Source organism: Dipodomys spectabilis, unplaced genomic scaffold (genome assembly GCF_019054845.1).
Source record: "Dipodomys spectabilis isolate Male_0828 unplaced genomic scaffold, ASM1905484v1 ptg000699l, whole genome shotgun sequence".
Classification (NCBI taxonomy): domain Eukaryota; kingdom Metazoa; phylum Chordata; class Mammalia; order Rodentia; family Heteromyidae; genus Dipodomys; species Dipodomys spectabilis.
The window spans coordinates 655,404-678,230 of NW_024871376.1; the positions used below are offsets into that span (position 1 = coordinate 655,404).

The 22,827-nt window shown below is 68.3% G+C and overlaps 1 protein-coding gene across 1 annotated transcript in view; it reads left to right on the forward strand.

Annotated features, from left to right (window-relative positions):
• Positions 1-488: 488 nt before the first annotated feature.
• Positions 489-22,827, forward strand: part of Fgf18 (fibroblast growth factor 18) — a 41,986-nt gene continuing 19,647 nt past the window's right edge. Inside the window, exons 1-3 of the mRNA XM_042672347.1 lie at positions 489-643; positions 729-765; positions 19,261-19,441. Coding sequence (XP_042528281.1) covers positions 612-643; positions 729-765; positions 19,261-19,441 — 250 coding nt within the window. The 5' untranslated portion in view covers positions 489-611. The remainder of the gene's footprint in view (positions 644-728; positions 766-19,260; positions 19,442-22,827) is intronic.

A 22,827-nucleotide genomic window follows, 5' to 3' on the forward strand; every position in this document is an offset into this window, starting at 1 on the left:
CGGCCGCGCCCCGAGGGGGGGCCCGGCCGCATCCCCATTGTGCGCCCGGCCCGGGCCCGCCCCCGGCCCCCGCCCCCCGCCGCCCGCGCGTAGAAAACGCCCCGGCCGCCGCCGGCGGAGGAGGCGGCGATGCGCACGGCCGGGGAGACTCGGAGGAGGAGACATGAGCCGCAGGGCGCCCGGACGGAGCGGCCGTGACGCGTCCGCGCTGCCCCCGCGCGCCCCGGCCCCGGCCCCGGCCCCGGAGCGCTGACCCCGCCGTGCGCCCGGGCCCCGGAGCGCGGACCCCGCCGGGCGGCCCCGGCCCCGGCCCCGGAGCGCGCGCCGCCCCCGGACTGAGCCGACGGCCGGCCTCCCGCAGACGCCCGGACGGCGCGCGCGCGCCCCCGCCCCGGCCCCGGCCCCGGCCCCGGCCGGGCGCCCGCAGCCCCCGCGCCGGCCCCGAGGGCGCCCATGCTGCAGGGCGCGCCGCGGGCCGCCCCGGAGCAGCAGCAGCAGCCGGCCCGGCGGCGGCGGCGGCGGCGGCGGCGGCGCCCGGCCCCGGCCGCGCGGAGAGGACATGTGCAGGCTCGGCTAGCAGCCGCCGCGCCCGCGCCCGCCCGCGCCCCGCCATGCGTCCCGCGCCCTCCGCCGGCTCCGGCCTGTAAGCGCCCGCCCGCCCGCCCGGCCCCGGCCCCGGCCCCGGCCCCGGCCCCGGCCCCGGCCTGACGCCTGCCCTCTCTCCGCAGGTGTCTGCACGTCCTGCTGCTGTGCCTCCAGGTCCAGGTAGGTGGGCGCCGCCCGCGCGTCCGCCCCTCCGCCCGCCCGTGCACCTGTTCCCGGGGCGCCGGCCGTGCGGGCCTCCCCGCGCCGCCCCGCCCCGCGCCGCCCCGCCCCGCGCCCTCTGCGCGGCGCCCGAGCGCAGCTCCGACCCGGGGCCCGCGGCCGCCCCTCCGCACCCCGCGCTCCGGACAAAAAGGCGGCGCGCGCGCGGGAGCAGCGGGCAAAGGGGTGTGCGGTGCAGAGGGGGGGGAAGAGGAGACGGGAGAGAGGGAGAGAGGAAGAGAGGAGAGAGGAAGAGAAGAGAGAGGAAGAGAAGAGAGGAAGAGAGGAGGAGAGAGAGGAAGAGAGGAGAGAGAGGAGAGAGGAGAGAGGAGAGGAGAGAGGAGAGAGGGGGAGGAAGAGAGAACCACAGAGAGGAGGGGGAGACCCTTTGCTCCAGGCCTCCCTAGGTGGGCTCAGCCCTCCACTGCCCGCCAGCTCCTCGCCCGCCCGTGCGCTCTGCTCTGCTCTGCTCTCTGCTCTGCTCTGCTCTGCTCTGCTCTCTGCTCTGCTCTGCTCTGCTCTGCTCTGCTCTGCTCTGCTCTGCTCTCTGCTCTGCTCTGCTCTGCTCTGCTCTGCTCTGCTCTCTGCTCTGCTCTGCTCTGCTCTGCTCTGCTCTCTGCTCTGCTCTGCTCTGCTCTGCTCTCTGCTCTGCTCTCTGCTCTGCTCTGCTCTCTGCTCTGCTCTGCTCTGCTCTCTGCTCTGCTCTCTGCTCTGCTCTGCTCTGCTCTGCTCTGCTCTGCTCTGCTCTCTGCTCTGCTCTGCTCTGCTCTGCTCTGCTCTGCTCTGCTCTCTGCTCTGCTCTGCTCTGCTCTGCTCTCTGCTCTGCTCTGCTCTGCTCTCTGCTCTGCTCTGCTCTGCTCTCTGCTCTGCTCTGCTCTGCTCTGCTCTCTGCTCTGCTCTGCTCTGCTCTGCTGCTCTGCTCTTGCTCTCTGCTCTGCTCTGCTCTGCTCTGCTCTGCTCTGCTCTCTGCTCTGCTCTGCTCTGCTCTGCTCTGCTCTGCTCTGCTCTCTGCTCTGCTCTGCTCTGCTCTCTGCTCTGCTCTGCTCTGCTCTCTGCTCTGCTCTGCTCTGCTCTCTGCTCTGCTCTGCTCTGCTCTGCTCTCTGCTCTGCTCTGCTCTGCTCTGCTCTGCTCTCTGCTCTGCTCTGCTCTCTGCTCTGCTCTGCTCTGCTCTCTGCTCTGCTCTCTGCTCTGCTCTGCTCTCCTCTCTGCTCTGCTCTGCTCTGCTCTGCTCTGCTCTCTGCTCTGCTCTGCTCTCTGCTCTGCTCTGCTCTCTGCTCTGCTCTCTGCTCTGCTCTGCTCTGCTCTCTGCTCTGCTCTCTGCTCTGCTCTGCTCTGCTCTGCTCTGCTCTCTGCTCTGCTCTGCTCTGCTCTGCTCTGCTCTCTGCTCTGCTCTGCTCTCTGCTCTCTGCTCTCTGCTCTGCTCTGCTCTGCTCTGCTCTCTGCTCTGCTCTGCTCTGCTCTGCTCTGCTCTCTGCTCTGCTCTGCTCTGCTCTGCTCTGCTCTCTGCTCTGCTCTGCTCTGCTCTGCTCTGCTCTCTGCTCTGCTCTGCTCTGCTCTCTGCTCTGCTCTGCTCTGCTCTGCTCTCTGCTCTGCTCTGCTCTGCTCTCTGCTCTGCTCTGCTCTGCTCTGCTCTGCTCTCTGCTCTGCTCTGCTCTGCTCTGCTCTCTGCTCTGCTCTGCTCTGCTCTGCTCTCTGCTCTGCTCTGCTCTGCTCTGCTCTGCTCTCTGCTCTGCTCTGCTCTGCTCTGCTCTGCTCTGCTCTCTGCTCTGCTCTGCTCTGCTCTCTGCTCTGCTCTGCTCTGCTCTGCTCTGCTCTCTGCTCTGCTCTGCTCTGCTCTGCTCTCTGCTCTGCTCTGCTCTGCTCTGCTCTGCTCTCTGCTCTGCTCTGCTCTGCTCTGCTCTGCTCTGCTCTGCTCTCTGCTCTGCTCTGCTCTGCTCTCTGCTCTGCTCTGCTCTCTGCTCTCTGCTCTGCTCTGCTCTCTGCTCTGCTCTGCTCTGCTCTGCTCTGCTCTCTGCTCTGCTCTGCTCTCTGCTCTGCTCTGCTCTGCTCTGCTCTCTGCTCTGCTCTGCTCTGCTCTGCTCTGCTCTGCTCTGCTCTGCTCTCTGCTCTGCTCTGCTCTGCTCTCTGCTCTGCTCTGCTCTGCTCTGCTCTGCTCTCTGCTCTGCTCTGCTCTGCTCTGCTCTGCTCTGCTCTGCTCTCTGCTCTGCTCTGCTCTGCTCTGCTCTCTGCTCTGCTCTGCTCTGCTCTCTGCTCTGCTCTGCTCTGCTCTGCTCTGCTCTGCTCTGCTCTGCTCTCTGCTCTGCTCTGCTCTGCTCCTGCTCTGCTCTCTGCTCTCTGCTCTGCTCTGCTCTCTGCTCTGCTCTGCTCTGCTCTGCTCTGCTCTGCTCTCTGCTCTCTGCTCTGCTCTGCTCTCTGCTCTGCTCTGCTCTGCTCTGCTCTCTGCTCTGCTCTGCTCTGCTCTGCTCTCTGCTCTGCTCTGCTCTGCTCTCTGCTCTCTGCTCTGCTCTGCTCTCTGCTCTGCTCTGCTCTGCTCTGCTCTGCTCTGCTCTCTGCTCTCTGCTCTGCTCTCTGCTCTGCTCTGCTCTCTGCTCTGCTCTGCTCTGCTCTCTGCTCTGCTCTGCTCTCTGCTCTGCTCTGCTCTCTGCTCTGCTCTGCTCTGCTCTGCTCTGCTCTGCTCTCTGCTCTGCTCTGCTCTGCTCTCTGCTCTGCTCTCTGCTCTCTGCTCTGCTCTGCTCTGCTCTGCTCTGCTCTCTGCTCTGCTCTGCTCTGCTCTGCTCTCTGCTCTGCTCTGCTCTGCTCTGCTCTGCTCTGCTCTGCTCTCTGCTCTGCTCTGCTCTGCTCTGCTCTCTGCTCTGCTCTGCTCTGCTCTGCTCTGCTCTGCTCTCTGCTCTGCTCTGCTCTGCTCTGCTCTCTGCTCTGCTCTCTGCTCTGCTCTGCTCTGCTCTCTGCTCTGCTCTCTGCTCTGCTCTGCTCTGCTCTGCTCTGCTCTCTGCTCTGCTCTGCTCTGCTCTCTGCTCTGCTCTCTGCTCTGCTCTGCTCTCTGCTCTGCTCTCTGCTCTGCTCTGCTCTGCTCTGCTCTGCTCTCTGCTCTGCTCTGCTCTGCTCTGCTCTCTGCTCTGCTCTGCTCTGCTCTGCTCTCTGCTCTGCTCTGCTCTCTGCTCTGCTCTGCTCTGCTCTCTGCTCTGCTCTCTGCTCTGCTCTGCTCTCTGCTCTGCTCTGCTCTGCTCTGCTCTGCTCTGCTCTGCTCTGCTCTCTGCTCTGCTCTGCTCTGCTCTGCTCTCTGCTCTGCTCTGCTCTCTGCTCTGCTCTGCTCTGCTCTGCTCTCTGCTCTGCTCTCTGCTCTGCTCTGCTCTGCTCTCTGCTCTGCTCTCTGCTCTGCTCTCTGCTCTGCTCTCTGCTCTGCTCTGCTCTGCTCTGCTCTGCTCTGCTCTCTGCTCTGCTCTGCTCTGCTCTCTGCTCTGCTCTCTGCTCTGCTCTGCTCTCTGCTCTGCTCTGCTCTGCTCTGCTCTGCTCTCTGCTCTGCTCTGCTCTGCTCTGCTCTGCTCTGCTCTCTGCTCTGCTCTGCTCTGCTCTGCTCTGCTCTGCTCTCTGCTCTGCTCTGCTCTGCTCTGCTCTGCTCTGCTCTGCTCTGCTCTGCTCTCTGCTCTGCTCTGCTCTGCTCTGCTCTCTGCTCTCTGCTCTGCTGTGCTCTCTGCTCTGCTCTCTGCTCTGCTCTCTGCTCTCTGCTCTGCTCTCTGCTCTGCTCTGCTCTGCTCTGCTCTCTGCTCTGCTCTGCTCTGCTCTGCTCTGCTCTGCTCTGCTCTGCTCTGCTCTGCTCTCTGCTCTGCTCTGCTCTGCTCTGCTCTGCTCTGCTCTCTGCTCTGCTCTCTGCTCTGCTCTCTGCTCTGCTCTGCTCTGCTCTGCTCTGCTCTGCTCTGCTCTCTGCTCTGCTCTGCTCTGCTCTGCTCTCTGCTCTCTGCTCTGCTGTGCTCTCTGCTCTGCTCTCTGCTCTGCTCTCTGCTCTCTGCTCTGCTCTCTGCTCTGCTCTGCTCTGCTCTGCTCTCTGCTCTGCTCTGCTCTGCTCTGCTCTCTGCTCTGCTCTGCTCTGCTCTCTGCTCTGCTCTCTGCTCTGCTCTGCTCTCTGCTCTGCTCTGCTCTGCTCTGCTCTGCTCTCTGCTCTGCTCTCTGCTCTGCTCTCTGCTCTGCTCTGCTCTGCTCTGCTCTGCTCTCTGCTCTGCTCTCTGCTCTGCTCTCTGCTCTGCTCTGCTCTGCTCTGCTCTGCTCTGCTCTCTGCTCTGCTCTGTTCTGCTCTGCTCTCTGCTCTCTGCTCTGCTGTGCTCTCTGCTCTGCTCTCTGCTCTGCTCTCTGCTCTCTGCTCTGCTCTCTGCTCTGCTCTGCTCTGCTCTGCTCTCTGCTCTGCTCTGCTCTGCTCTGCTCTGCTCTGCTCTGCTCTCTGCTCTGCTCTGCTCTCTGCTCTGCTCTGCTCTGCTCTGCTCTCTGCTCTGCTCTGCTCTGCTCTGCTCTGCTCTTATCTGCTCTCTGCTCTGCTCTGCTCTGCTCTGCTCTGCTCTGCTCTGCTCTGCTCTGCTCTCTGCTCTGCTCTCTGCTCTCTGCTCTGCTCTCTGCTCTGCTCTGCTCTCTGCTCTGCTCTGCTCTGCTCTGCTCTCTGCTCTGCTCTGCTCTCTGCTCTGCTCTGCTCTGCTCTCTGCTCTGCTCTGCTCTCTGCTCTGCTCTGCTCTGCTCTCTGCTCTGCTCTGCTCTCTGCTCTGCTCTGCTCTCTGCTCTGCTCTCTGCTCTGCTCTGCTCTCTGCTCTGCTCTGCTCTGCTCTCTGCTCTGCTCTGCTCTGCTCTGCTCTGCTCTGCTCTGCTCTCTGCTCTGCTCTGCTCTGCTCTGCTCTGCTCTGCTCTGCTCTGCTCTCTGCTCTGCTCTCTGCTCTCTGCTCTGCTCTGCTCTCTGCTCTGCTCTCTGCTCTGCTCTGCTCTCTGCTCTGCTCTGCTCTGCTCTCTGCTCTGCTCTGCTCTGCTCTGCTCTGCTCTGCTCTGCTCTCTGCTCTGCTCTGCTCTGCTCTCTGCTCTCTGCTGTGTCCTGTTCTCTGTTCTCTGCTCTCTGCTCTGCTGTGCCCTGCTCACTGCTCTCCGAGAATCAGAAGAGGGCTTGGCGCTCAGCCTGGAAAGCACTTGCTAAAATCTGATCTGTTACTTCAGCAGCTTTCAGACTCAGGAAGGTCTTGGCATGCAGACAGTTGGAACGCACTGGCTTCCAGCGCCGTGGAAATGAAGGGAAAAGGGGGGAGGAGGGAGCCGACTTCAGCCCGATTAGAACCAGACCAGGGCTTCTCAGCCGGGGGAGTGGAGGGAATAGGAAGAGCCAACTTCCCCAGCCTCCAGCCACCCAGCACCCGCCGCCAGGAGGGTTGGGGTCATGGGAGGGGCTGGGCACAGGCCTCTGACGTCTCTCCACCCAGGCAGGTGTCCCCAGTGCTGGGGCCTTGAATGCTGCAGACACCCAGAAAGCTCTGGGCATGGGAGAGCCCTCCTGCTTTTCTGCTAGGTGTGTGATGTGTTGGGTGCGGGGCGTGTTCCTCAAGTGTCTCCTCATCCCGAGAGCAGGCAGGCACCGGACCGGGCAGCCAGTTGGGGCCAGGGCTGGCAGGATGTGTAGATGGACAGACTGATGAACCCTTTCCTTCTCTTGGCCAGGCTAGTGTCCCCAGTGACTCCTTGAATCAATACAACTGGAGACAGTAACTTTGGACTGGCTGTTTGCCAGTGCAGATGTGATCACGTGACCCGTGATGGGGGTGGGGGGGACGGGGCAGGGGACAGCCGGTGTCAGGGAGAGAGGCTGTGCCAGGCCTGGGCTCCTGGCCTGCGGCAGAGTCCTGAGCAGAGGGCAGGCGGCGACTCTGCTTGTCTGGCTTGGACAGCACTCCTCTAGAGGTTGAGGACCTGGGCAGAGGAGCTGGGCTCCTCTTGCACCCGGCACCGAAGTCCTGAGTGCCTGTGGCTGAGCTCCTTCCTGACGCGGGCTGCTGGGTGGTCCTGGTGGTCTCTGGGGAGGACGTCTGGATTCCACGTCCCCCCTCCACCTCCTGGCCAGAGCCAGAACCTGCGTCCTGGGAAGGAAAGGGCTGGGTGGTCCTGGGGATCTGCAGGGTTTGTCAGGAGCAGCCTTCCCACAGGTGAGGAGCCTCCTCCTCCCCTGCTGCCCTCCCTGCCCTCCCCCTCCTCCCCCTCCTGCCCTCCCTGCCCTCCCCTGCCCCCTCCTCCCCCTCCTGCCCTCCCCTGCCCTCCCCTGCCCTCCCCTGCCCTCCCCTGCCCTCCCCTGCCCTCCTCCTCCCCCTGCTGCCCTTCCTTGCCCTCCCCTGCCCTCCTCCTGCCCTCCCCTGCCCTCCCCTTCCCTCCTCCTCCCCCTCCTGCCCTCCCCTGCCCTCCCCTGCCCTCCCCTGCCCTCCTCCTCCCCCTCCTGCCCTCCTCCTCCCCTACTTCCCTCCTCCTCCCACTGCTGCCCTCCCCTGCCCTCCCCCTGCCCTCCTCCTCCCCCTGCTGCCCTTCCTTGCCCTCCCCTGCCCTCCTCCTCCCCCTCCTGCCCTCCCCTGCCCTCCCCCTCCCCCTCCTGCCCTCCTCCTCCCTCTCCTGCCCCTCCTCCTCCCCCTCCTGTCTTCCTCCTCCCCCTCCTGCCCTCCTCCTCCCCCTCCTGCCCTCCCCTGCCCTCCCCTGCCCTCCTCCTCCCCCTCCTGTCCTACCCTGCCCTCCCCTGCCCTCCTCCTCCCCCTCCTGCCCTCCTCCTCCCCCTCCTGCCCTCCTCCTCCCCCTCCTGCCCTCCCCTGTCCTCCCCTGCCCTCCTCCTCCCCCTCCTGTCCTCCCTGCCCTCCCCTGCCCTCCTCCTGCCCTCCCTGCCCTCCCCTGCCCTCCTCCTCCCCCTCCTGCCCTCCCCCTCCCCCTCCTGCCCCTCCTCCTCCCCCTCCTGCCCTCCTCCTCCCCCTCCTGTCCTCCTCCTCCCCCTCCTGCCCCTCCTCCTCCCCCTCCTGTCCTCCTCCTCCTCCTGTCCTCCCTGCCCTCCCCTGCCCTCCTCCTCCCCCTCCCCCTCCTGCCCTCCCCTGCCCTCCCCTGCCCTCTCCTCCCCCTCCTGCCCTCCCCTGCCCTCTCCTCCCCCTCCTGCCCTCCCCTGCCCTCTCCTCCCCCTCCTGCCCTCTCCTCCCCCTCCCCTGCCCTCCCCTGCCCTCTCCTCCTCCTCCTGCCCTCCCCTGCCCTCCCCTGCCCTCTCCTCCCCCTCCTGCCCTCCCCTGCCCTCTCCTCCCCCTCCTGCCTTCCCCTGCCCTCCCCTGCCCTCTCCTCCCCCTCCTGCCCTCCCCTGCCCTCCCCTCCCCTCCCCTGCCCTCTCCTCCCCCTCCTGCCCTCCCCTGCCCTCTCCTCCCCCTCCTGCCCTCCCCTGCCCTCCCCTGCCCTCTCCTCCCCCTCCTGCCCTCCCCTGCCCTCTCCTCCCCCTCCTGCCCTCTCCTCCCCCTCCCCTGCCCTCCCCTGCCCTCTCCTCCCCCTCCTGCCCTCCTCTGCCCTCCCCTGCCCTCTCCTCCCCCTCCTGCCCTCTCCTCCCCCTCCCCTACCCTCCCCTGCCCTCTCCTCCCCCTCCTGCCCTCCCCTGCCCTCTCCTCCCCCTCCTGCCCTCCTCTGCCCTCCCCTGCCCTCTCCTCCCCCTCCTGCCCTCCCCTGCCCTCCCCTGCCCTCTCCTCCCCCTCCTGCCCTCTCCTCCCCCTCCCCTGCCCTCCCCTGCCCTCTCCTCCCCCTCCTGCCCTCCCCTGCCCTCTCCTCCCCCTCCTGCCCTCCCCTGCCCTCCCCTGCCCTCTCCTCCCCCTCCTGCCCTCCCCTGCCCTCCCCTGCCCTCTCCTCCCCCTCCTGCCCTCCCCTGCCCTCCCCTGCCCTCTCCTCCCCCTCCTGCCCTCCCCTGCCCTCTCCTCCCCCTCCTGCCCTCTCCTCCCCCTCCCCTGCCCTCCCCTGCCCTCTCCTCCCCCTCCTGCCCTCCCCTGCCCTCCCCTGCCCTCTCCTCCCCCTCCTGCCCTCTCCTCCCCCTCCCCTGCCCTCCCCTGCCCTCTCCTCCCCCTCCTGCCCTCCCCTGCCCTCCCCTGCCCTCTCCTCCCCCTCCTGCCCTCCCCTGCCCTCTCCTCCCCCTCCTGCCCTCCTCTGCCCTCCCCTGCCCTCTCCTCCCCCTCCTGCCCTCCCCTGCCCTCCCCTGCCCTCTCCTCCCCCTCCTGCCCTCTCCTCCCCCTCCCCTGCCCTCCCCTGCCCTCTCCTCCCCCTCCTGCCCTCCCCTGCCCTCTCCTCCCCCTCCTGCCCTCCCCTGCCCTCCCCTGCCCTCTCCTCCCCCTCCTGCCCTCCCCTGCCCTCCCCTGCCCTCTCCTCCCCCTCCTGCCCTCCCCTGCCCTCCCCTGCCCTCTCCTCCCCCTCCTGCCCTCCCCTGCCCTCTCCTCCCCCTCCTGCCCTCTCCTCCCCCTCCCCTGCCCTCCCCTGCCCTCTCCTCCCCCTCCTGCCCTCCCCTGCCCTCCCCTGCCCTCTCCTCCCCCTCCTGCCCTCTCCTCCCCCTCCCCTGCCCTCCCCTGCCCTCTCCTCCCCCTCCTGCCCTCCCCTGCCCTCCCCTGCCCTCTCCTCCCCCTCCTGCCCTCCCCTGCCCTCTCCTCCCCCTCCCCTGCCCTCCCCTGCCCTCCCCTGCCCTCTCCTCCCCCTCCTGCCCTCCCCTGCCCTCCCCTGCCCTCTCCTCCCCCTCCTGCCCTCCCCTGCCCTCCCCTGCCCTCTCCTCCCCCTCCCCTGCCCTCCCCTGCCCTCTCCTCCCCCTCCTGCCCTCCTCTGCCCTCCCCTGCCCTCTCCTCCCCCTCCTGCCCTCCCCTGCCCTCCCCTGCCCTCTCCTCCCCCTCCTGCCCTCTCCTCCCCCTCCTGCCCTCCCCTGCCCTCTCCTCCCCCTCCTGCCCTCCCCTGCCCTCTCCTCCCCCTCCTGCCCTCCCCTGCCCTCTCCTCCCCCTCCTGCCCTCTCCTCCCCCTCCCCTGCCCTCCCCTGCCCTCTCCTCCCCCTCCTGCCCTCCCCTGCCCTCCCCTCCCCTCCCCTGCCCTCCCCTGCCCTCTCCTCCCCCTCCTGCCCTCCCCTGCCCTCTCCTCCCCCTCCTGCCCTCCCCTGCCCTCTCCTCCCCCTCCTGCCCTCTCCTCCCCCTCCCCTGCCCTCCCCTGCCCTCTCCTCCCCCTCCTGCCCTCCCCTGCCCTCTCCTCCCCCTCCTGCCCTCCCCTGCCCTCTCCTCCCCCTCCTGCCCTCCCCTGCCCTCCCCCTGCCCTCTCCTCCCCCTCCTGCCCTCCCCTGCCCTCTCCTCCCCCTCCTGCCCTCCCCTGCCCTCCCCTGCCCTCCCCTGCCCTCTCCTCCCCCTCCTGCCCTCCTCTGCCCTCCCCTGCCCTCTCCTCCCCCTCCTCTGCCCTCCCCTGCCCTCTCCTCCCCCTCCTGCCCTCCCCTGCCCTCTCCTCCCCCTCCTGCCCTCCCCTGCCCTCTCCTCCCCCTCCTGCCCTCTCCTCCCCCTCCCCTGCCCTCCCCCTGCCCTCTCCTCCCCCTCCTGCCCTCCCCTGCCCTCCCCCTCCCCTCCCCTGCCCTCCCCTGCCCTCTCCTCCCCCTCCTGCCCTCTCCTCCCCCTCCCCTGCCCTCCCCTGCCCTCTCCTCCCCCTCCTGCCCTCCCCTGCCCTCTCCTCCCCCTCCTGCCCTCCCCCTGCCCTCTCCTCCCCCTCCTGCCCTCTCCTCCCTCTCCTCCCCCTCCTGCCCTCCCCTGCCTCTTCCTCATCATGGCCTCTCACATGCATGCCCGCAGGGCTGGTATTTGAACCCCCAGTTTGTGCTCCCTTGGAACAGTCCAGGATGGGACTTGGGGGAAATGGGATCCCTGATACACTGCACAGGTGCTGTGACTGGAGGAAGGTTCTCGGCAGCCCACAGCTCCCCAAAGATGAAGAATGAGGCGGGGGGTCTCAGGCAAGGTTGGGAGGCTCACAAGGCCCAAGGTGGTGTGAATGCCGGAGTGCGGCGCGAGGTGCGCCAGAGGCTGGGCTGGCGGAGGTGCCCGTGGCCTGGGCAGGGCAGACGTAGGAGAGCACCGCGTCTGGCAGGGCTCGTGGAGACCTTAGCGTTTGGACTTGCTCAGACCTTTCCCAGGGCTGGGCGTCCGGGGAACTCTGACGCAGACCCCGGCCCCTTGTGCCGTCTGGGGAGCCTCGGCTTTTCGTTTGTAGGAGGGGGGCCCTGAGGTCCCAGTGTTGGGCAGGACAGCGGTTTGGAAATTCTGACGCTCCCAGGAAGGGTGCACCCCATTCCTCCTCCCCCCCCCCCCCCCCGCTCCCATCCCTCAGCCATCAGACTCAGGCCGCCCCTGCTCAGGCCTTTTTCATGAGCCTGCTCAGTGCCAGACACGGGTGCACTCCACCTGCCCCCCCCCCTCCACCAACCCTCCTGGGAATTTAATAAAATCCCTTCATCCCTTCTCTGCACGGCTTGGGACACCACAGATAGCTGAAATAGGAAGAATTTAAAAAATGTCCACGGTGAGCAAGCGGCGTGACCAGTAAATTGCTTTTCTGCACTTGGCTGAGCTCTGACAATGACACCGGCAGGGCTTTGCACCTGCCTGACACTGTCCCTGCCGCCAGGCTCCACTAGGTCTTGGTGCTGGTCAAGCCGGCCAGGCCTGGTGGGGGACGGGGCTGCAGCTCCCCCCGCCCCCCTTCCAACAGGGCCACTTCCCCCCCAAGCCACTCTGCAGGGATTAAGTGGACTCTTCCTTCAAGCTGGCCAGGGCAGCAGGAGGGATAGCAGGAGGATGGGAGCTGTCTTAGTGCATAGCATTGGTGTGTGTGTGTGTGTGTGTGCGCGCGTGCGCGCGCACCTGCTGGCACTGGGGTTTGAATGGGGCCTCATGTTGGTGAAGGCTGGTGCTCTTCTGCTTGAGCCCTACTTCCAGACTGAAGTTGGTGTTGGCTAATTGGAGATGGAATCATGCAGAGTCTTCTGCCCTAGCTGACTTCAAACTGGTTTCAGACTCCTGAGTGACTAGGATTAGAGGCGTGAAGCACTGGCTCCTGTCTCCTTGATAATATCTTAGAGAACCACTCCTATTCGTCCACTCAGGTCAGGCATTCACTCAACACTTAACTGGCCTGAGCCGGTGTCTCCGTAGCCTGGGAGTAGGAGCTGGCCCATCCCTGGTCTCAACCAGCCTCCACTGCCGAGTTTCTAGGAATTTGTTCTCTGGTAGCCTCCATGCCGAGAAGGGGTAGAGACAACATGTCTCTTGCTCTCATTGGAGGACTGGCTGAGGAAGGGGCAAAGGACCCGTGCAGGGATGTTAAGCTGGGCCGGATGGCTCACACCGTTCGTCCAGCTACACTGGGAGTGAGAGTAGGAGGCTGGCGGTCCAAGGTCAGCCCAGGCAGAAGTGCAAGACCTTTCCTGAAGAATGAGTGAAAGCAAGACACGGGCTGAGGCATGGCCCGAGTGGCAGAGCACCGCCTGGCAAGCGTGAGGCCCTGAGTTTCAACCCCAGAAGGTAGGAAGCTAGTGCGCCCGAAGTCACGCCCGGGCTCTGGATCTGGATCAGGGCTGGTCCCGTCAAGCTGACGTTGCTAGAAGGAATCCTGAAGTTGTTCAGAAAGCATCCGGGGAGGTGGAGCCATGCGGAGAGGTGTGTGTGGCCAGGTCTTTAGTGTGGGTCCCGGGGAGAGGCATGGGAGCCGGGACCAGCGGGAAGGGGTGGTGCTGGTCTCCTGGAGTGTGCTGACTTGGGGTGAGGCCCAGAATTAGGGGTAGATGGTGTGTGGTGGCCGCAGGGGGAGGCTTCCGCACTCCCAGCCACGTTCCTGGGCGTAGGGGAGGGGCTGGCGTCCCGCCAGCATTCCTGCAGCCCAGACTGTCACCGCACTCCCTGATAAGGAGGTGGATTTTTTAAATTTCTCGTGGTTGGCACCGCCCGAGCCGAGGGCTGGAGCGGAGTAGGGTGCGGCCTCTGCCCGGCAGAGGGCAGCTCTGTGGCCGTGGGTCCCAAGGGTGACCGTGACCCGTGGGGCTGGCATTTCCTCACACCGCGGGGCTCAGGCCGGTCACGGAGCTCAGCTGCCATGTCTGGGGAAACCGCCCCGGAGGAGGGCGAGGCAGGGCCGAGGAGAGGCTTGGCACCCGAGGCCTGCCAGCCGCCGTCACCTGGCCACCTGCCTGGCTCTCTAGCAGCCGGGCGTCGTGGTGAAGGGTCGCAGGAGGCTGTAAAAGGGTCAGAACAAAACCACCCAGAACAAAGCCACAAAATCCAAACAGCCCGTAGTGCGGCTTCAGTGTGCAGGGGCTTGTGTAGCCGCACGTGTTGGGGGCCCGTCTGGCTCTGCTGTCCGGGGGGGAGGTGTCCTTTCCTCCCCCCTCCCTGCCAGTGGCTATGTCCACGCCCTTGTTGCCCATCTCCCACCTCCTAGAACCTCAGTGTTTGTGGGCCAGGGCTGCCCCTGCCTGGTGTGTGTGTGTGCGTGTGTGAAGGCATGCCAAGCCCTGCGGTGTGGCCAGGGCTGCCCCTGCCTGGTGTGTGTGTGTGCGTGTGTGAAGGCATGCCAAGCCCTGCGGTGTGGCCAGGGCTGCCCTGAGAGTGCAGCTCACTCTGAAACAGCAGCAGGCACGTGGCCGCAGGGCTGCGGGCGGCTGGTCATTGCGAAGGCCTGGTAGGCCCTCTGGGTTGCATTAAGGATGGTCCTGCGGGCTCACCTTTCACGCCTCTGAGGCTCGGGCTCAGGGGCTCAAACGCAGAGGCCCTGGTGGAGGAGACAGCTGCTCAGCAAATAGTCGTGAATCCTCAACCCTCCATGCCTCTCCCATCTACACATGGGGAAAAGAGGCGTGCCTCCTTCTTCGGGGCCACTGCGGGGAGCGAAGGAGCACTGCACAAAGAGCACTCACGCAGCCGTTCAGCCGGATCGCCGGCTCGTCATGCCCGCTTCGTGGTGCGCCCCGTGTCTGGGGCCGGAGTGTTCCGTGGGAGGGGAGCTGGCAAGGGCGCCCTCCCCAGCCCGGGCACACGGCCCGGCTGTCACAGCTCTGGGATTGGGGAGTCGCAGCTCCAAGTTTCCAAGAGCAGCACACTCCAGGAAGGCAATGCGTGAGGATCTTGTGAGCCTGTGCTCGGCTCCATGTGCAAGTGCAGGTTTGTAGAGGATGTGTGCCAGCCGCCCATCAGGGACCCATCAGCCGTGGCGGGGGGGGGGGGGGGAGGAGGCCGAGGGGTGGTGGGGACTGGGGGGGGTGGAGACCGGGGGGAGGAGATGGGGGGTGTGTGTGGAAGGAGACGGGGGTGGTGGGGACTGGGGGGGTGGATACCGGGGGGGAGGAGACGGGGGTGTGTGTGGAAGGAGACGGGGGGGGGGGGGGAGGAGACGGGGGGGTGAGACGGGGGGAGGAGACGGGGGGGTGGGGACTGGGGGGGAGGAGACGGGGGGGGTGGGGACTGGGGGGGTGGAAGGAGATGGGGGTGGGAGGGGGGATGGAGACGGGGGGGGGGAGGAGATCGGGGTGTGTGTGGAAGGAGACGGGGGTGGGTGGGAGGGGGGATGGAGACCCCGGGGGGTGGAGACGGGGGGGGGGGGGGGGAAGGATGGAGAAAACTGGAGGTATCTGGAGACTGGGCGGATGGTGAGAAAGGCTGGAGACCTTCCTGGTTGGACTGAGAGAATCCTTATCTCAGGCATGAACGGTACCCTTTCCCCCTGAGGGCTCAAGGAAGAGGAAGCGCAGGGGCTTGGGGCGGTCGGGCAGGGGAAGGGAGGAAGTAGGAGCTAGAGGAGGCAGATGCTGGAGGAGGTGGAGGCTGAGCCTCAGCCCAGGCCCGACGGGCTGTGCCCTCTGGCAGGCTGATGGCTCTGCCCTGCCAGTCAATACATCCATAGTCCAGGCAGCTTAAAGGACAGGCCGGGGGGCGGGGCAGGGGTGAGGAGCAGGATGCTCTAGGCGTGGAGGTGCGGAGTCACCCCCTCCGGAGGGACACCTTTCCCTGCCTGGCCTCCTGGCAGCTGTGGGGTTCTGTGCATCTGTCTGGAGGGTGAGTGGGCAGAGTGGGCAGAGCGGCCTCGGGCGGGCTCCCTCCCCAGCTGCAGCGCCAGCTCAAGCCGGGGGCTCTGGGGCCCTGGAGATGGCTCCAGGCACCCCCCGGGGGGGCTCAGTGGCTCTGTGCCATGCCAGCTTCCTCCAGAGCGCCCTCTGCGGCTTCCCACACCCCTGGCCGGCCCTGGGCCCTGCGTGTCGGGAGGGCCCTTTGTCCCTCAGCCTTCCCTTAGTCTTTGCCACAGCCCTTCGCCGGTGGCCTCCTGGGGCAGAACCAAGAGCCTGTAGTAACGTGGACCAGATGGACTTGGGACAGTGGTGTGTCCAGGGCCCTCCCTGGAGCAGGGCTAGGCAGGCCCTCAGAGCAGGTGCGGGGGGCCGGGTGGAAGAGCGCAGGCCCCGGGCCCACCCCAGGCCCTGCCCGGCAGGCTTTCCGGAAGGACACACATGGAGGCTGCCCGCTGCTGCCGGCAGACTGCTGTGCTCAGAGTGCGGCTGGAATGGAGGAAAAATGGGCGTTCTAGGGAAAGGCCACCGGCCACTCTGCGCACCTTGTCCAGCGGGCCAGGGTGAAAATCATTAATGGAGGCTGTGCTGGGCAGGGTCCCCCCCCCCCACCCCCCCCCGGGCCTGGGGTGAGGAGATTGGTTTGACCTCTGATCGATAAGGTCTCTGGTGAGCAGAGGGGAGGAAGGGGAGGCTGGATGCCTGCCCTGGGGGAGGGAGCAGAGCCAGGCAGCCTCCAGACCTCATTGCAGGAGGATCCAAGGCCCCGGGGCGGGTCCAGCAGGCATGGCCTCCCAGTGCCCCGAGCACCAGGCTGGGATGTGGGCAGGTCTGGGCGCAGACCAGGCTGAGTGGTGTGTGCCGCCCGGCAGGGCTGGGGCGTGCCGGGCGGGCTTGCGGGCCAGGCCTCTGAGAGGGTCTGCCTGCTTGGTGGTGGTGGTGGGGCTTGAACTCGGAGTCTGGGCTCTGTCCCCAGGGTCTTCGGCTCAGTACTGTACCACCTCGAGCCACAGCACCACTTCTAGTCTCCTGGCTGTTAACTAGAAATAAGAGTCTCACGGACTTTCCCTCCCGGGCTGGCTTTGAATCACAACCCTCAGATCTCAGCCTCCTGAGTAGCTAGGATTCCAGGTGTGAGCCACCCGTGCCCGGCTGGAACTGACCGTTTTGAGCCTCAGTTTCTACATCTGCCTTCCAGGGCACTGGGTCTGGACAGCCGCTGGTGTTTTCCCAGCGGCTGCGCTGAGTGCTGCGGTGCATGCCTGCCAGCCAAAGACACTTGGCCATGGCGCCTCCGCCCCGGCCCGGCGCCCGCGGCTGCGCCTCCAGACTGGCCTGCAGCGCTGGCTGTGGGGCCTTGGGGGCTCGGTCTTTGGAGCAGCGGTGAAGTGCGTGATTCTTCATCTTCTTCATCGTGCTGGCCCTGTGCATGGGGACGGAGGCGCAGGGTGGGCGTGGCACAGGGCAGCTCTCTCGGGCAGGGCCGGGGTGGGGCGGGCCTGGCCCTCTCCTGGAGCCCGTGCTGAGGCCTGGGGTGGGCGGTGGCTGCGGCCGCAAGGCCCAAAGCCCGGGTCTGCCCTGTGTGGCAGGTTGAGGCCGCTCCGGCCAGCCGCCTCCCTCCCTTCTCAGTAGAGCAGCGGACAGCGGTGAGCTTGGGAGTCAGGGAAGGTTTCAGGTGGAAGAGCAGGCCAGTGTGGACAGGGACGCCCGAGGAGGGCCAGGCCCCGCCTCAGCCATGCACAGACAAGGCCTGGGGTGGATGCTTGCAGCCAGTCTCAGACCTCCGGAGTGGAGGAGCGGGGCTGTGCTTGAGGGGGGACCTCCAGCGTGGAACAGCGGTGGGCGTGGACGGCGGTGGGCGTGGGGGGGGACGTGGGCGGTGGGCGTGGACGGCGGTGGGCGTGGACGGCGGTGGGCGTGGGCGGTGGGCGTGGACGGCGGTGGGCGTGGGCGGGGGGTGGGCGTGGACGGCGGTGGGCGTGGGCGGCGTGGGCGGCGGGCGTGGACGGCGGTGGGCGTGGGCGGCGTGGGCGGCGGGCGTGGACGGCGGTGGGCGTGGGCGGGGGTGGGCGTGGACGGCGGTGGGCGTGGGCGGGGGCGGGGCGTGGACGGCGGTGGGCGTGGGCGGGGGGCGGGCGTGGACGGCGGTGGGCGTGGGCGGGGGTGGGCGTGGACGGCGGTGGGCGTGGGCGGGGGTGGGCGTGGGCGGGGGTGGGCGTGGACGGCGGTGGGCGTGGGCGGTGGGCGTGGGCGGCGGGGACGTGGGCAGTGGGGACGTGGGCGGCGGGGGACGTGGGCGGGGGGGGGACGTGGGCGTGGGGGCGTGGGCGGCGGGGGGGCGGGGGGCGTGGGGGACGTGGGCGGCGTGGGCGTGGGGGACGTGGGCGGGGACGTGGGCGGCGTGGGCTGTGGGCGGCGGGGACGTGGGCGGCGGGGGGCGTGGGCGTGGGGGACGTGGGCGGCGGGGGCGTGGACGGCGGGGGCGTGGGTGGGGGGACGTGGCGGTGGGGACGTGGGCGGGGGGACGTGGGCGGCGGGGGGACGTGGGCGGCGGGGGCGTGGGCGGCGGGGGGCGTGGGCGGCGGGGGGCGTGGGCGGCGGGGGCGACGTGGGCGGTGGGGGCGTGGGCGGCGGGGGCGTGGGCGGCGGGGACGTGGGCGGGGGCGGGGGCGTGGGCGGGGGCGTGGGCGTGGGGGGCGTGGGCGGGGCGGCGGGGACGTGGGCGGCGTGGGGCGTGGGCGGGGGGGGACGTGGGCGGCGGGGCGTGGACGGCGTGGGCGTGGGCGGGGGGGACGTGGCGGTGGGGACGTGGGCGGGGGGGGACGTGGGCGGCGGGGGACGTGGGCGGCGGGGGCGTGGGGGCGGCGGGGGCGTGGGCGGGGGCGTGGGCGGGGCGGCGGGGACGTGGGCGGCGGGGACGTGGGCGGCGGGGGCGTGGGCGGCGTGGGCGTGGGCGGGGGGCGGCGGGGACGTGGGCGGGGGACGTGGGCGGGGGCGTGGGCGGGGGGCGGCGGGGACGTGGGCGGGGGCGGCGGGGGACGTGGGCGGGGGACGTGGGCGGGGGGCGTGGGCGGCGTGGGCGTGGGCGTGGGCGGCGGGGGACGTGGGCGGGGGACGTGGGCGGGGGGGGACGTGGGCGTGGGCGGCGGGGGCGGGGGCGGGGGCGGCGGGGGCGTGGTGGGCGTGGGCGTGGGCTGTGGGCGGCGGGGGGCGTGGGCGGGGGACGTGGGCGGCGGGGGGCGTGGGCGGGGGACGTGGGGGGCGGGGGCGTGGGCGGTGGGGGCGGGGGGCGGCGGGGGGCGTGGTGGAGCGTGGAGCTGGCAGAGGCCGGGGCTGCTCAGGTGTCTGTGAAGGCCGCTGGGGGGCCACCTCTGAGGGCTCCCCGGGTGAGACGGGGCGGAGCGCAGATCTGAGGAGCCCCGGAGCCGAGGGAGCGCAAGCGCAGGCCCTGAGGCTGGGGGCCCGGACAGCGATTGGCACAGCCGTCCCGGAGGGGCTCTGGGGCTCCTGGCGGACACTGGGGGCAGCCGGGGACCCCGTCCGGGTTCAGTGGGAAGATTGGGGACGCTCCGAGAGGGCTGTGCGGTGGAAGGGGCGCCAGCGCGGGCTCAGGAGAAGGCCGGGCACACCACCCAAGGCAGAGGCCGTGGAGCGGAGGGTGGAGCCTGAGGCAGCCGCCGGAGGGACGGGCGGCGAGGGCCCCGTGGGGCAGGAGCAGGGCAGCTCCATGGAGATGCAGAAGGAGGCTCCTCGGGAGGCCTGGCCCCTGAGCTGCCTGGCGCTGCCAGTGGGTGCCTGCTGGCAGGGGTGTCCCCTGTGGAGAGCTGGGGGGCTGGGCGGGGGGTGGCCCACAAGGCCGGGGCTGAGGCCGGCCAGACGTCGGTCAGTCTCACCACGGCGGCCCATTCTTCTGTGCCGGCCCCGAGGGGCCTGGGCACCGTCACCGAGCTCTTGTGTTAAGGCTGGTGGCGCACTACCGCTTGAGCCATGACTCCATTTCTGGCTGTTGGGTGGCTACGTGGAGATCAGAGTCTCACAGGCTTTCCTGCCTGGCCTGGCTCCTGACCACGGTCCTCAGATCTCAGCTGTCCAGTGGCTAGGATTACGGGTGTGAGCACGGCGAGGGTCGCGGTGGGCGTGAAGGGTCCTGAGGCGGGCGCCCTGGGCGCGGTGGTCTCTCAGAAGCTGTGAGCACGCCCATCCTCCTTCCGCCAGCGGGCCTTCCGTGCCCCAGCTTTGTACTCGCTCCCTCTCGCCCTCGGGCAGGGCCCTGTACCTCTCTGAGCCCCAGTGGCCCGGCCTGAGGAACAGCGTGGCTCCTGCGGGCCCGTGTGCTGTGTCCGTGGCTGCCTCACCGCTCCCGCGCTCTCCCGCCCCTGCTCAGGTGCTGGCCGCCGAGGAGAACGTGGACTTCCGCATCCACGTGGAGAACCAGACGCGGGCCCGCGACGATGTGAGCCGGAAGCAGCTGCGCTTGTACCAGCTCTACAGCCGGACCAGTGGGAAACACATTCAGGTGCAGGGCCGCAGGATCAGCGCCCGCGGCGAGGACGGGGACAAGTATGGTACGTGCCGGCCGGGCCCTCCCAGGGCAGCGAGTCCTCGCACCCGCGGGCACCGAGCGCTGGCCGAGTGACCCGGCCACCCAGGGCAGCGAGTCCTCGCACCCGCGGGCACCGAGCGCTGGCCGAGTGACCGGCCACCCAGGGCAGCGAGTCCTCGCACCCGCGGGCACCGAGCGCTGGCCGAGTGACCCCAGCTCGGGCGTCCTGAGCTCTGAGCTTCCTGGGGGGACTGACCAGGGTGTGGACACCCAGCCGGGGCTGGCGGGAGGTCAGTGCTTGCCTGGTGATGACCGCGCCCTGGCCGCTGGTGTCTGCAGCCTCGGGGCTGATGTCTGGTGGGTGGAGCCTCTGTGGTGTGTCTTTGGACTAGCCGCTGTTGGTGGGAATCAGCCTGGGGCTTGTGTCTGTGTGTGTGCAGGTGTGCAGGTGCGCTCTCGTGTGTGTGTGCGTGTGTGTGTGCACGTGTACGTGTGTGGGCAGAGCAGACCCACGTTCCCCTCGGCACAGGGATCGTTTCCTTATCGTTGCTGGGCAGGAAGGGGTGAGGCCCTGGGAGCTTCCCCCCCCTACCCTCCCTCCCGGGAAGGCCCAGTCTCACCTTGCAGCCTTCCCAGGCCCAGGCCATGCGGGCGCCCTGCCCCCGAGCTGGGGTTCTGCCCCCGAGCTGGGGTTCTGCCCCCGAGCTGGGGTTCTGCCCCGAGCTGGGGTTCTGATCCCTGAGCTGGGGTTCTGCCCCCGAGCTGGGGTTCTGCCCCCTGAGCTGGGGTTCTGCCCCCTGAGCTGGGGTTCTGCCCCGAGCTGGGGTTCTGCCCCTGAGCTGGGGTTCTGATCCCTGAGCTGGGGTTCTGCCCCCTGAGCTGGGGCTCTGCCCCCCAGCTGGGGTTCTGCCCCCGAGCTGGGGTTCTGATCCCTGAGCTGGGGTTCTGCCCCCGAGCTGGGGTTCTGCCCCCGAGCTGGGGTTCTGCCCCCGAGCTGGGGTTCTGCCCCCGAGTTGGGGTTCTGCCCCCGAGCTGGGGTTCTGCCCCCGAGCTGGGGTTCTGATCCCTGAGCTGGGGTTCTGCCCCCGAGTTGGGGTTCTGCCCCCGAGCTGGGGTTCTGCCCCCGAGCTGAGGCTCTGCCCCGAGCTGGGGTTCTGCCCCCTGAGCTGGGGTTCTGATCCCTGAGCTGGGGCTCTGCCCCTGAGCTGGGGTTTTGATCCCTGAGCTGGGGTTCTGCCCCTGAGCTGGGGTTCTGCCCCTGAGCTGGGGTTCTGCTCCCTGAGCTGGGGTTCTGATCCCTGAGCTGGGGTTCTGATCCCTGAGCTGGGGCTCTGTCCCCCGAGCTGGGGTTCTGCCCCTGAGCTGGGGTTCTGATCCCTGAGCTGGGGTTCTGCCCCCTGAGCTGGGGTTCTGCCCCCTGAGCTGGGGTTCTGATCCCTGAGCTGGGGTTCTGATCCCTGAGCTGGGGTTCTGCCCCCGAGCTGGGGTTCTGATCCCTGAGCTGGGGTTCTGCCCCCTGAGCTGGGGTTCTGCCTCCGAGCTGGGGTTCTGCCCCTGAGCTGGGGTTCTGATCCCTGAGCTGGGGCTCTGCCCCCGAGCTGGGGTTCTGCCCCTGAGCTGGGGTTGTGCCCTCTGAGCTGGGGTTCTGCCCCCGAGTTGGGGTTCTGTCCCCCGAGCTGGGGCTCTGCCCCGAGCTGGGGCTCTGCCCCGAGCTGGGGTTCTGCCCCCTGAGCTGGGGTTCTGCCCCGAGCTGGGGTTCTGCCCCCTGAGCTGGGGTTCTGTCCCCCGAGCTGGGGCTCTGCCCCCGAGCTGGGGTTCTGGGCGCCTGAGCTGGGGTTCTGCCCCCTGAGCTGGGGTTCAGCCCTCTGAGCTGGGGTTCTGCCCCCTGAGCTGGGGTTCTGCCCCCGAGCTGGGGTTCTGCCCCCGAGCTGGGGTTCTGTCCCCCGAGCTGGGGCTCTGCTCCCCGAGCTGGGGTTCTGCCCCCGAGCTGGGGTTCTGCCCCCCGAGCTGAGGTTCTGCCCCCCGAGCTGGGGTTCTGCCCCCGAGCTGGGGTTCTGCCCCCCGAGCTGGGGTTCTGATCCCGAGCTGGGGTTCTGCCCCCGAGCTGGGGTTCTGATCCCTGAGCTGGGGTTCTGCCCCCGAGCTGGGGTTCTGCCCCTGAGCTGGGGTTCTGATCCCTGAACTGGGGTTCTGCCCCTGAGCTGGGGTTCTGATCCCTGAGCTGGGGTTCTGCCCCCTGAGCTGGGGTTCTGCCCCTGAGCTGGGGCTCTGCCCCCTGAGCTGGGGTTCTGCCCCCGAGCTGGGGTTCTGCCCCCGAGCTGGGGTTCTGCCCCCTGAGCTGGGGTTCTGCCCCCTGAGCTGGGGTTCTGATCCCTGAGCTGGGGTTCTGATCCCTGAGCTGGGGTTCTGCCCCTGAGCTGGGGTTCTGATCCCTGAGCTGGGGTTCTGCCCCTGAGCTGGGGTTCTGATCCCTGAGCTGGGGTTCTGCCCCCGAGCTGGGGTTCTGCCCCCGAGCTGGGGTTCTGATCCCTGAGCTGGGGTTCTGCCCCTGAGCTGGGGTTCTGATCCCTGAGCTGGGGTTCTGCCCCTGAGCTGGGGTTCTGATCCCTGAGCTGGGGTTCTGCCCCTGAGCTGGGGTTCTGATCCCTGAGCTGGGGTTCTGCCCCTGAGCTGGGGTTCTGATCCCTGAGCTGGGGTTCTGCCCTTGAGCTGGGGTTCTGATCCCTGAGCTGGGGTTCTGCCCCCTGAGCTGGGGTTCTGCCCCCTGAGCTGGGGTTCTGATCCCTGAGCTGGGGTTCTGCCCCCAAGCTGGGGTTCTGGGCGCCTGAGCTGGGGTTCTGCCCCCAAGCTGGGGTTCTGGGCGCCTGAGCTGGGGTTCTGCCCCTGAGCTGGGGTTCTGCCCCCAAGCTGGGGTTCTGGGCGCCTGAGCTGGGGTTCTGCCCCTGAGCTGGGGTTCTGATGCCTGAGCTGGGGTTCTGGGCGCCTGAGCTGGGGTTCTGTCCCTGAGCTGGGGTTCTGATCCCTGAGCTGGGGTTCTGCCCCTGAGCTGGGGTTCTGATCCCTGAGCTGGGGTTCTGCCCCCTGAGCTGGGGTTCTGCCCCCCGAGCTGGGGTTCTGCCCCCTGAGCTGGGGTTCTGCCCCCGAGCTGGGGTTCTGCCCCCTGAGCTGGGGTTCTGCCCCCTGAGCTGGGGTTCTGATCCCTGAGCTGGGGTTCTGATCCCTGAGCTGAGGTTCTGCCCCTGAGCTGGGGTTCTGATCCCTGAGCTGGGGTTCTGCCCCTGAGCTGGGGTTCTGATCCCTGAGCTGGGGTTCTGCCCCTGAGCTGGGGTTCTGATCCCTGAGCTGGGGTTCTGATCCCTGAGCTGGGGTTCTGATTCCTGAGCTGGGGTTCTGCCCCCTGAGCTGGGG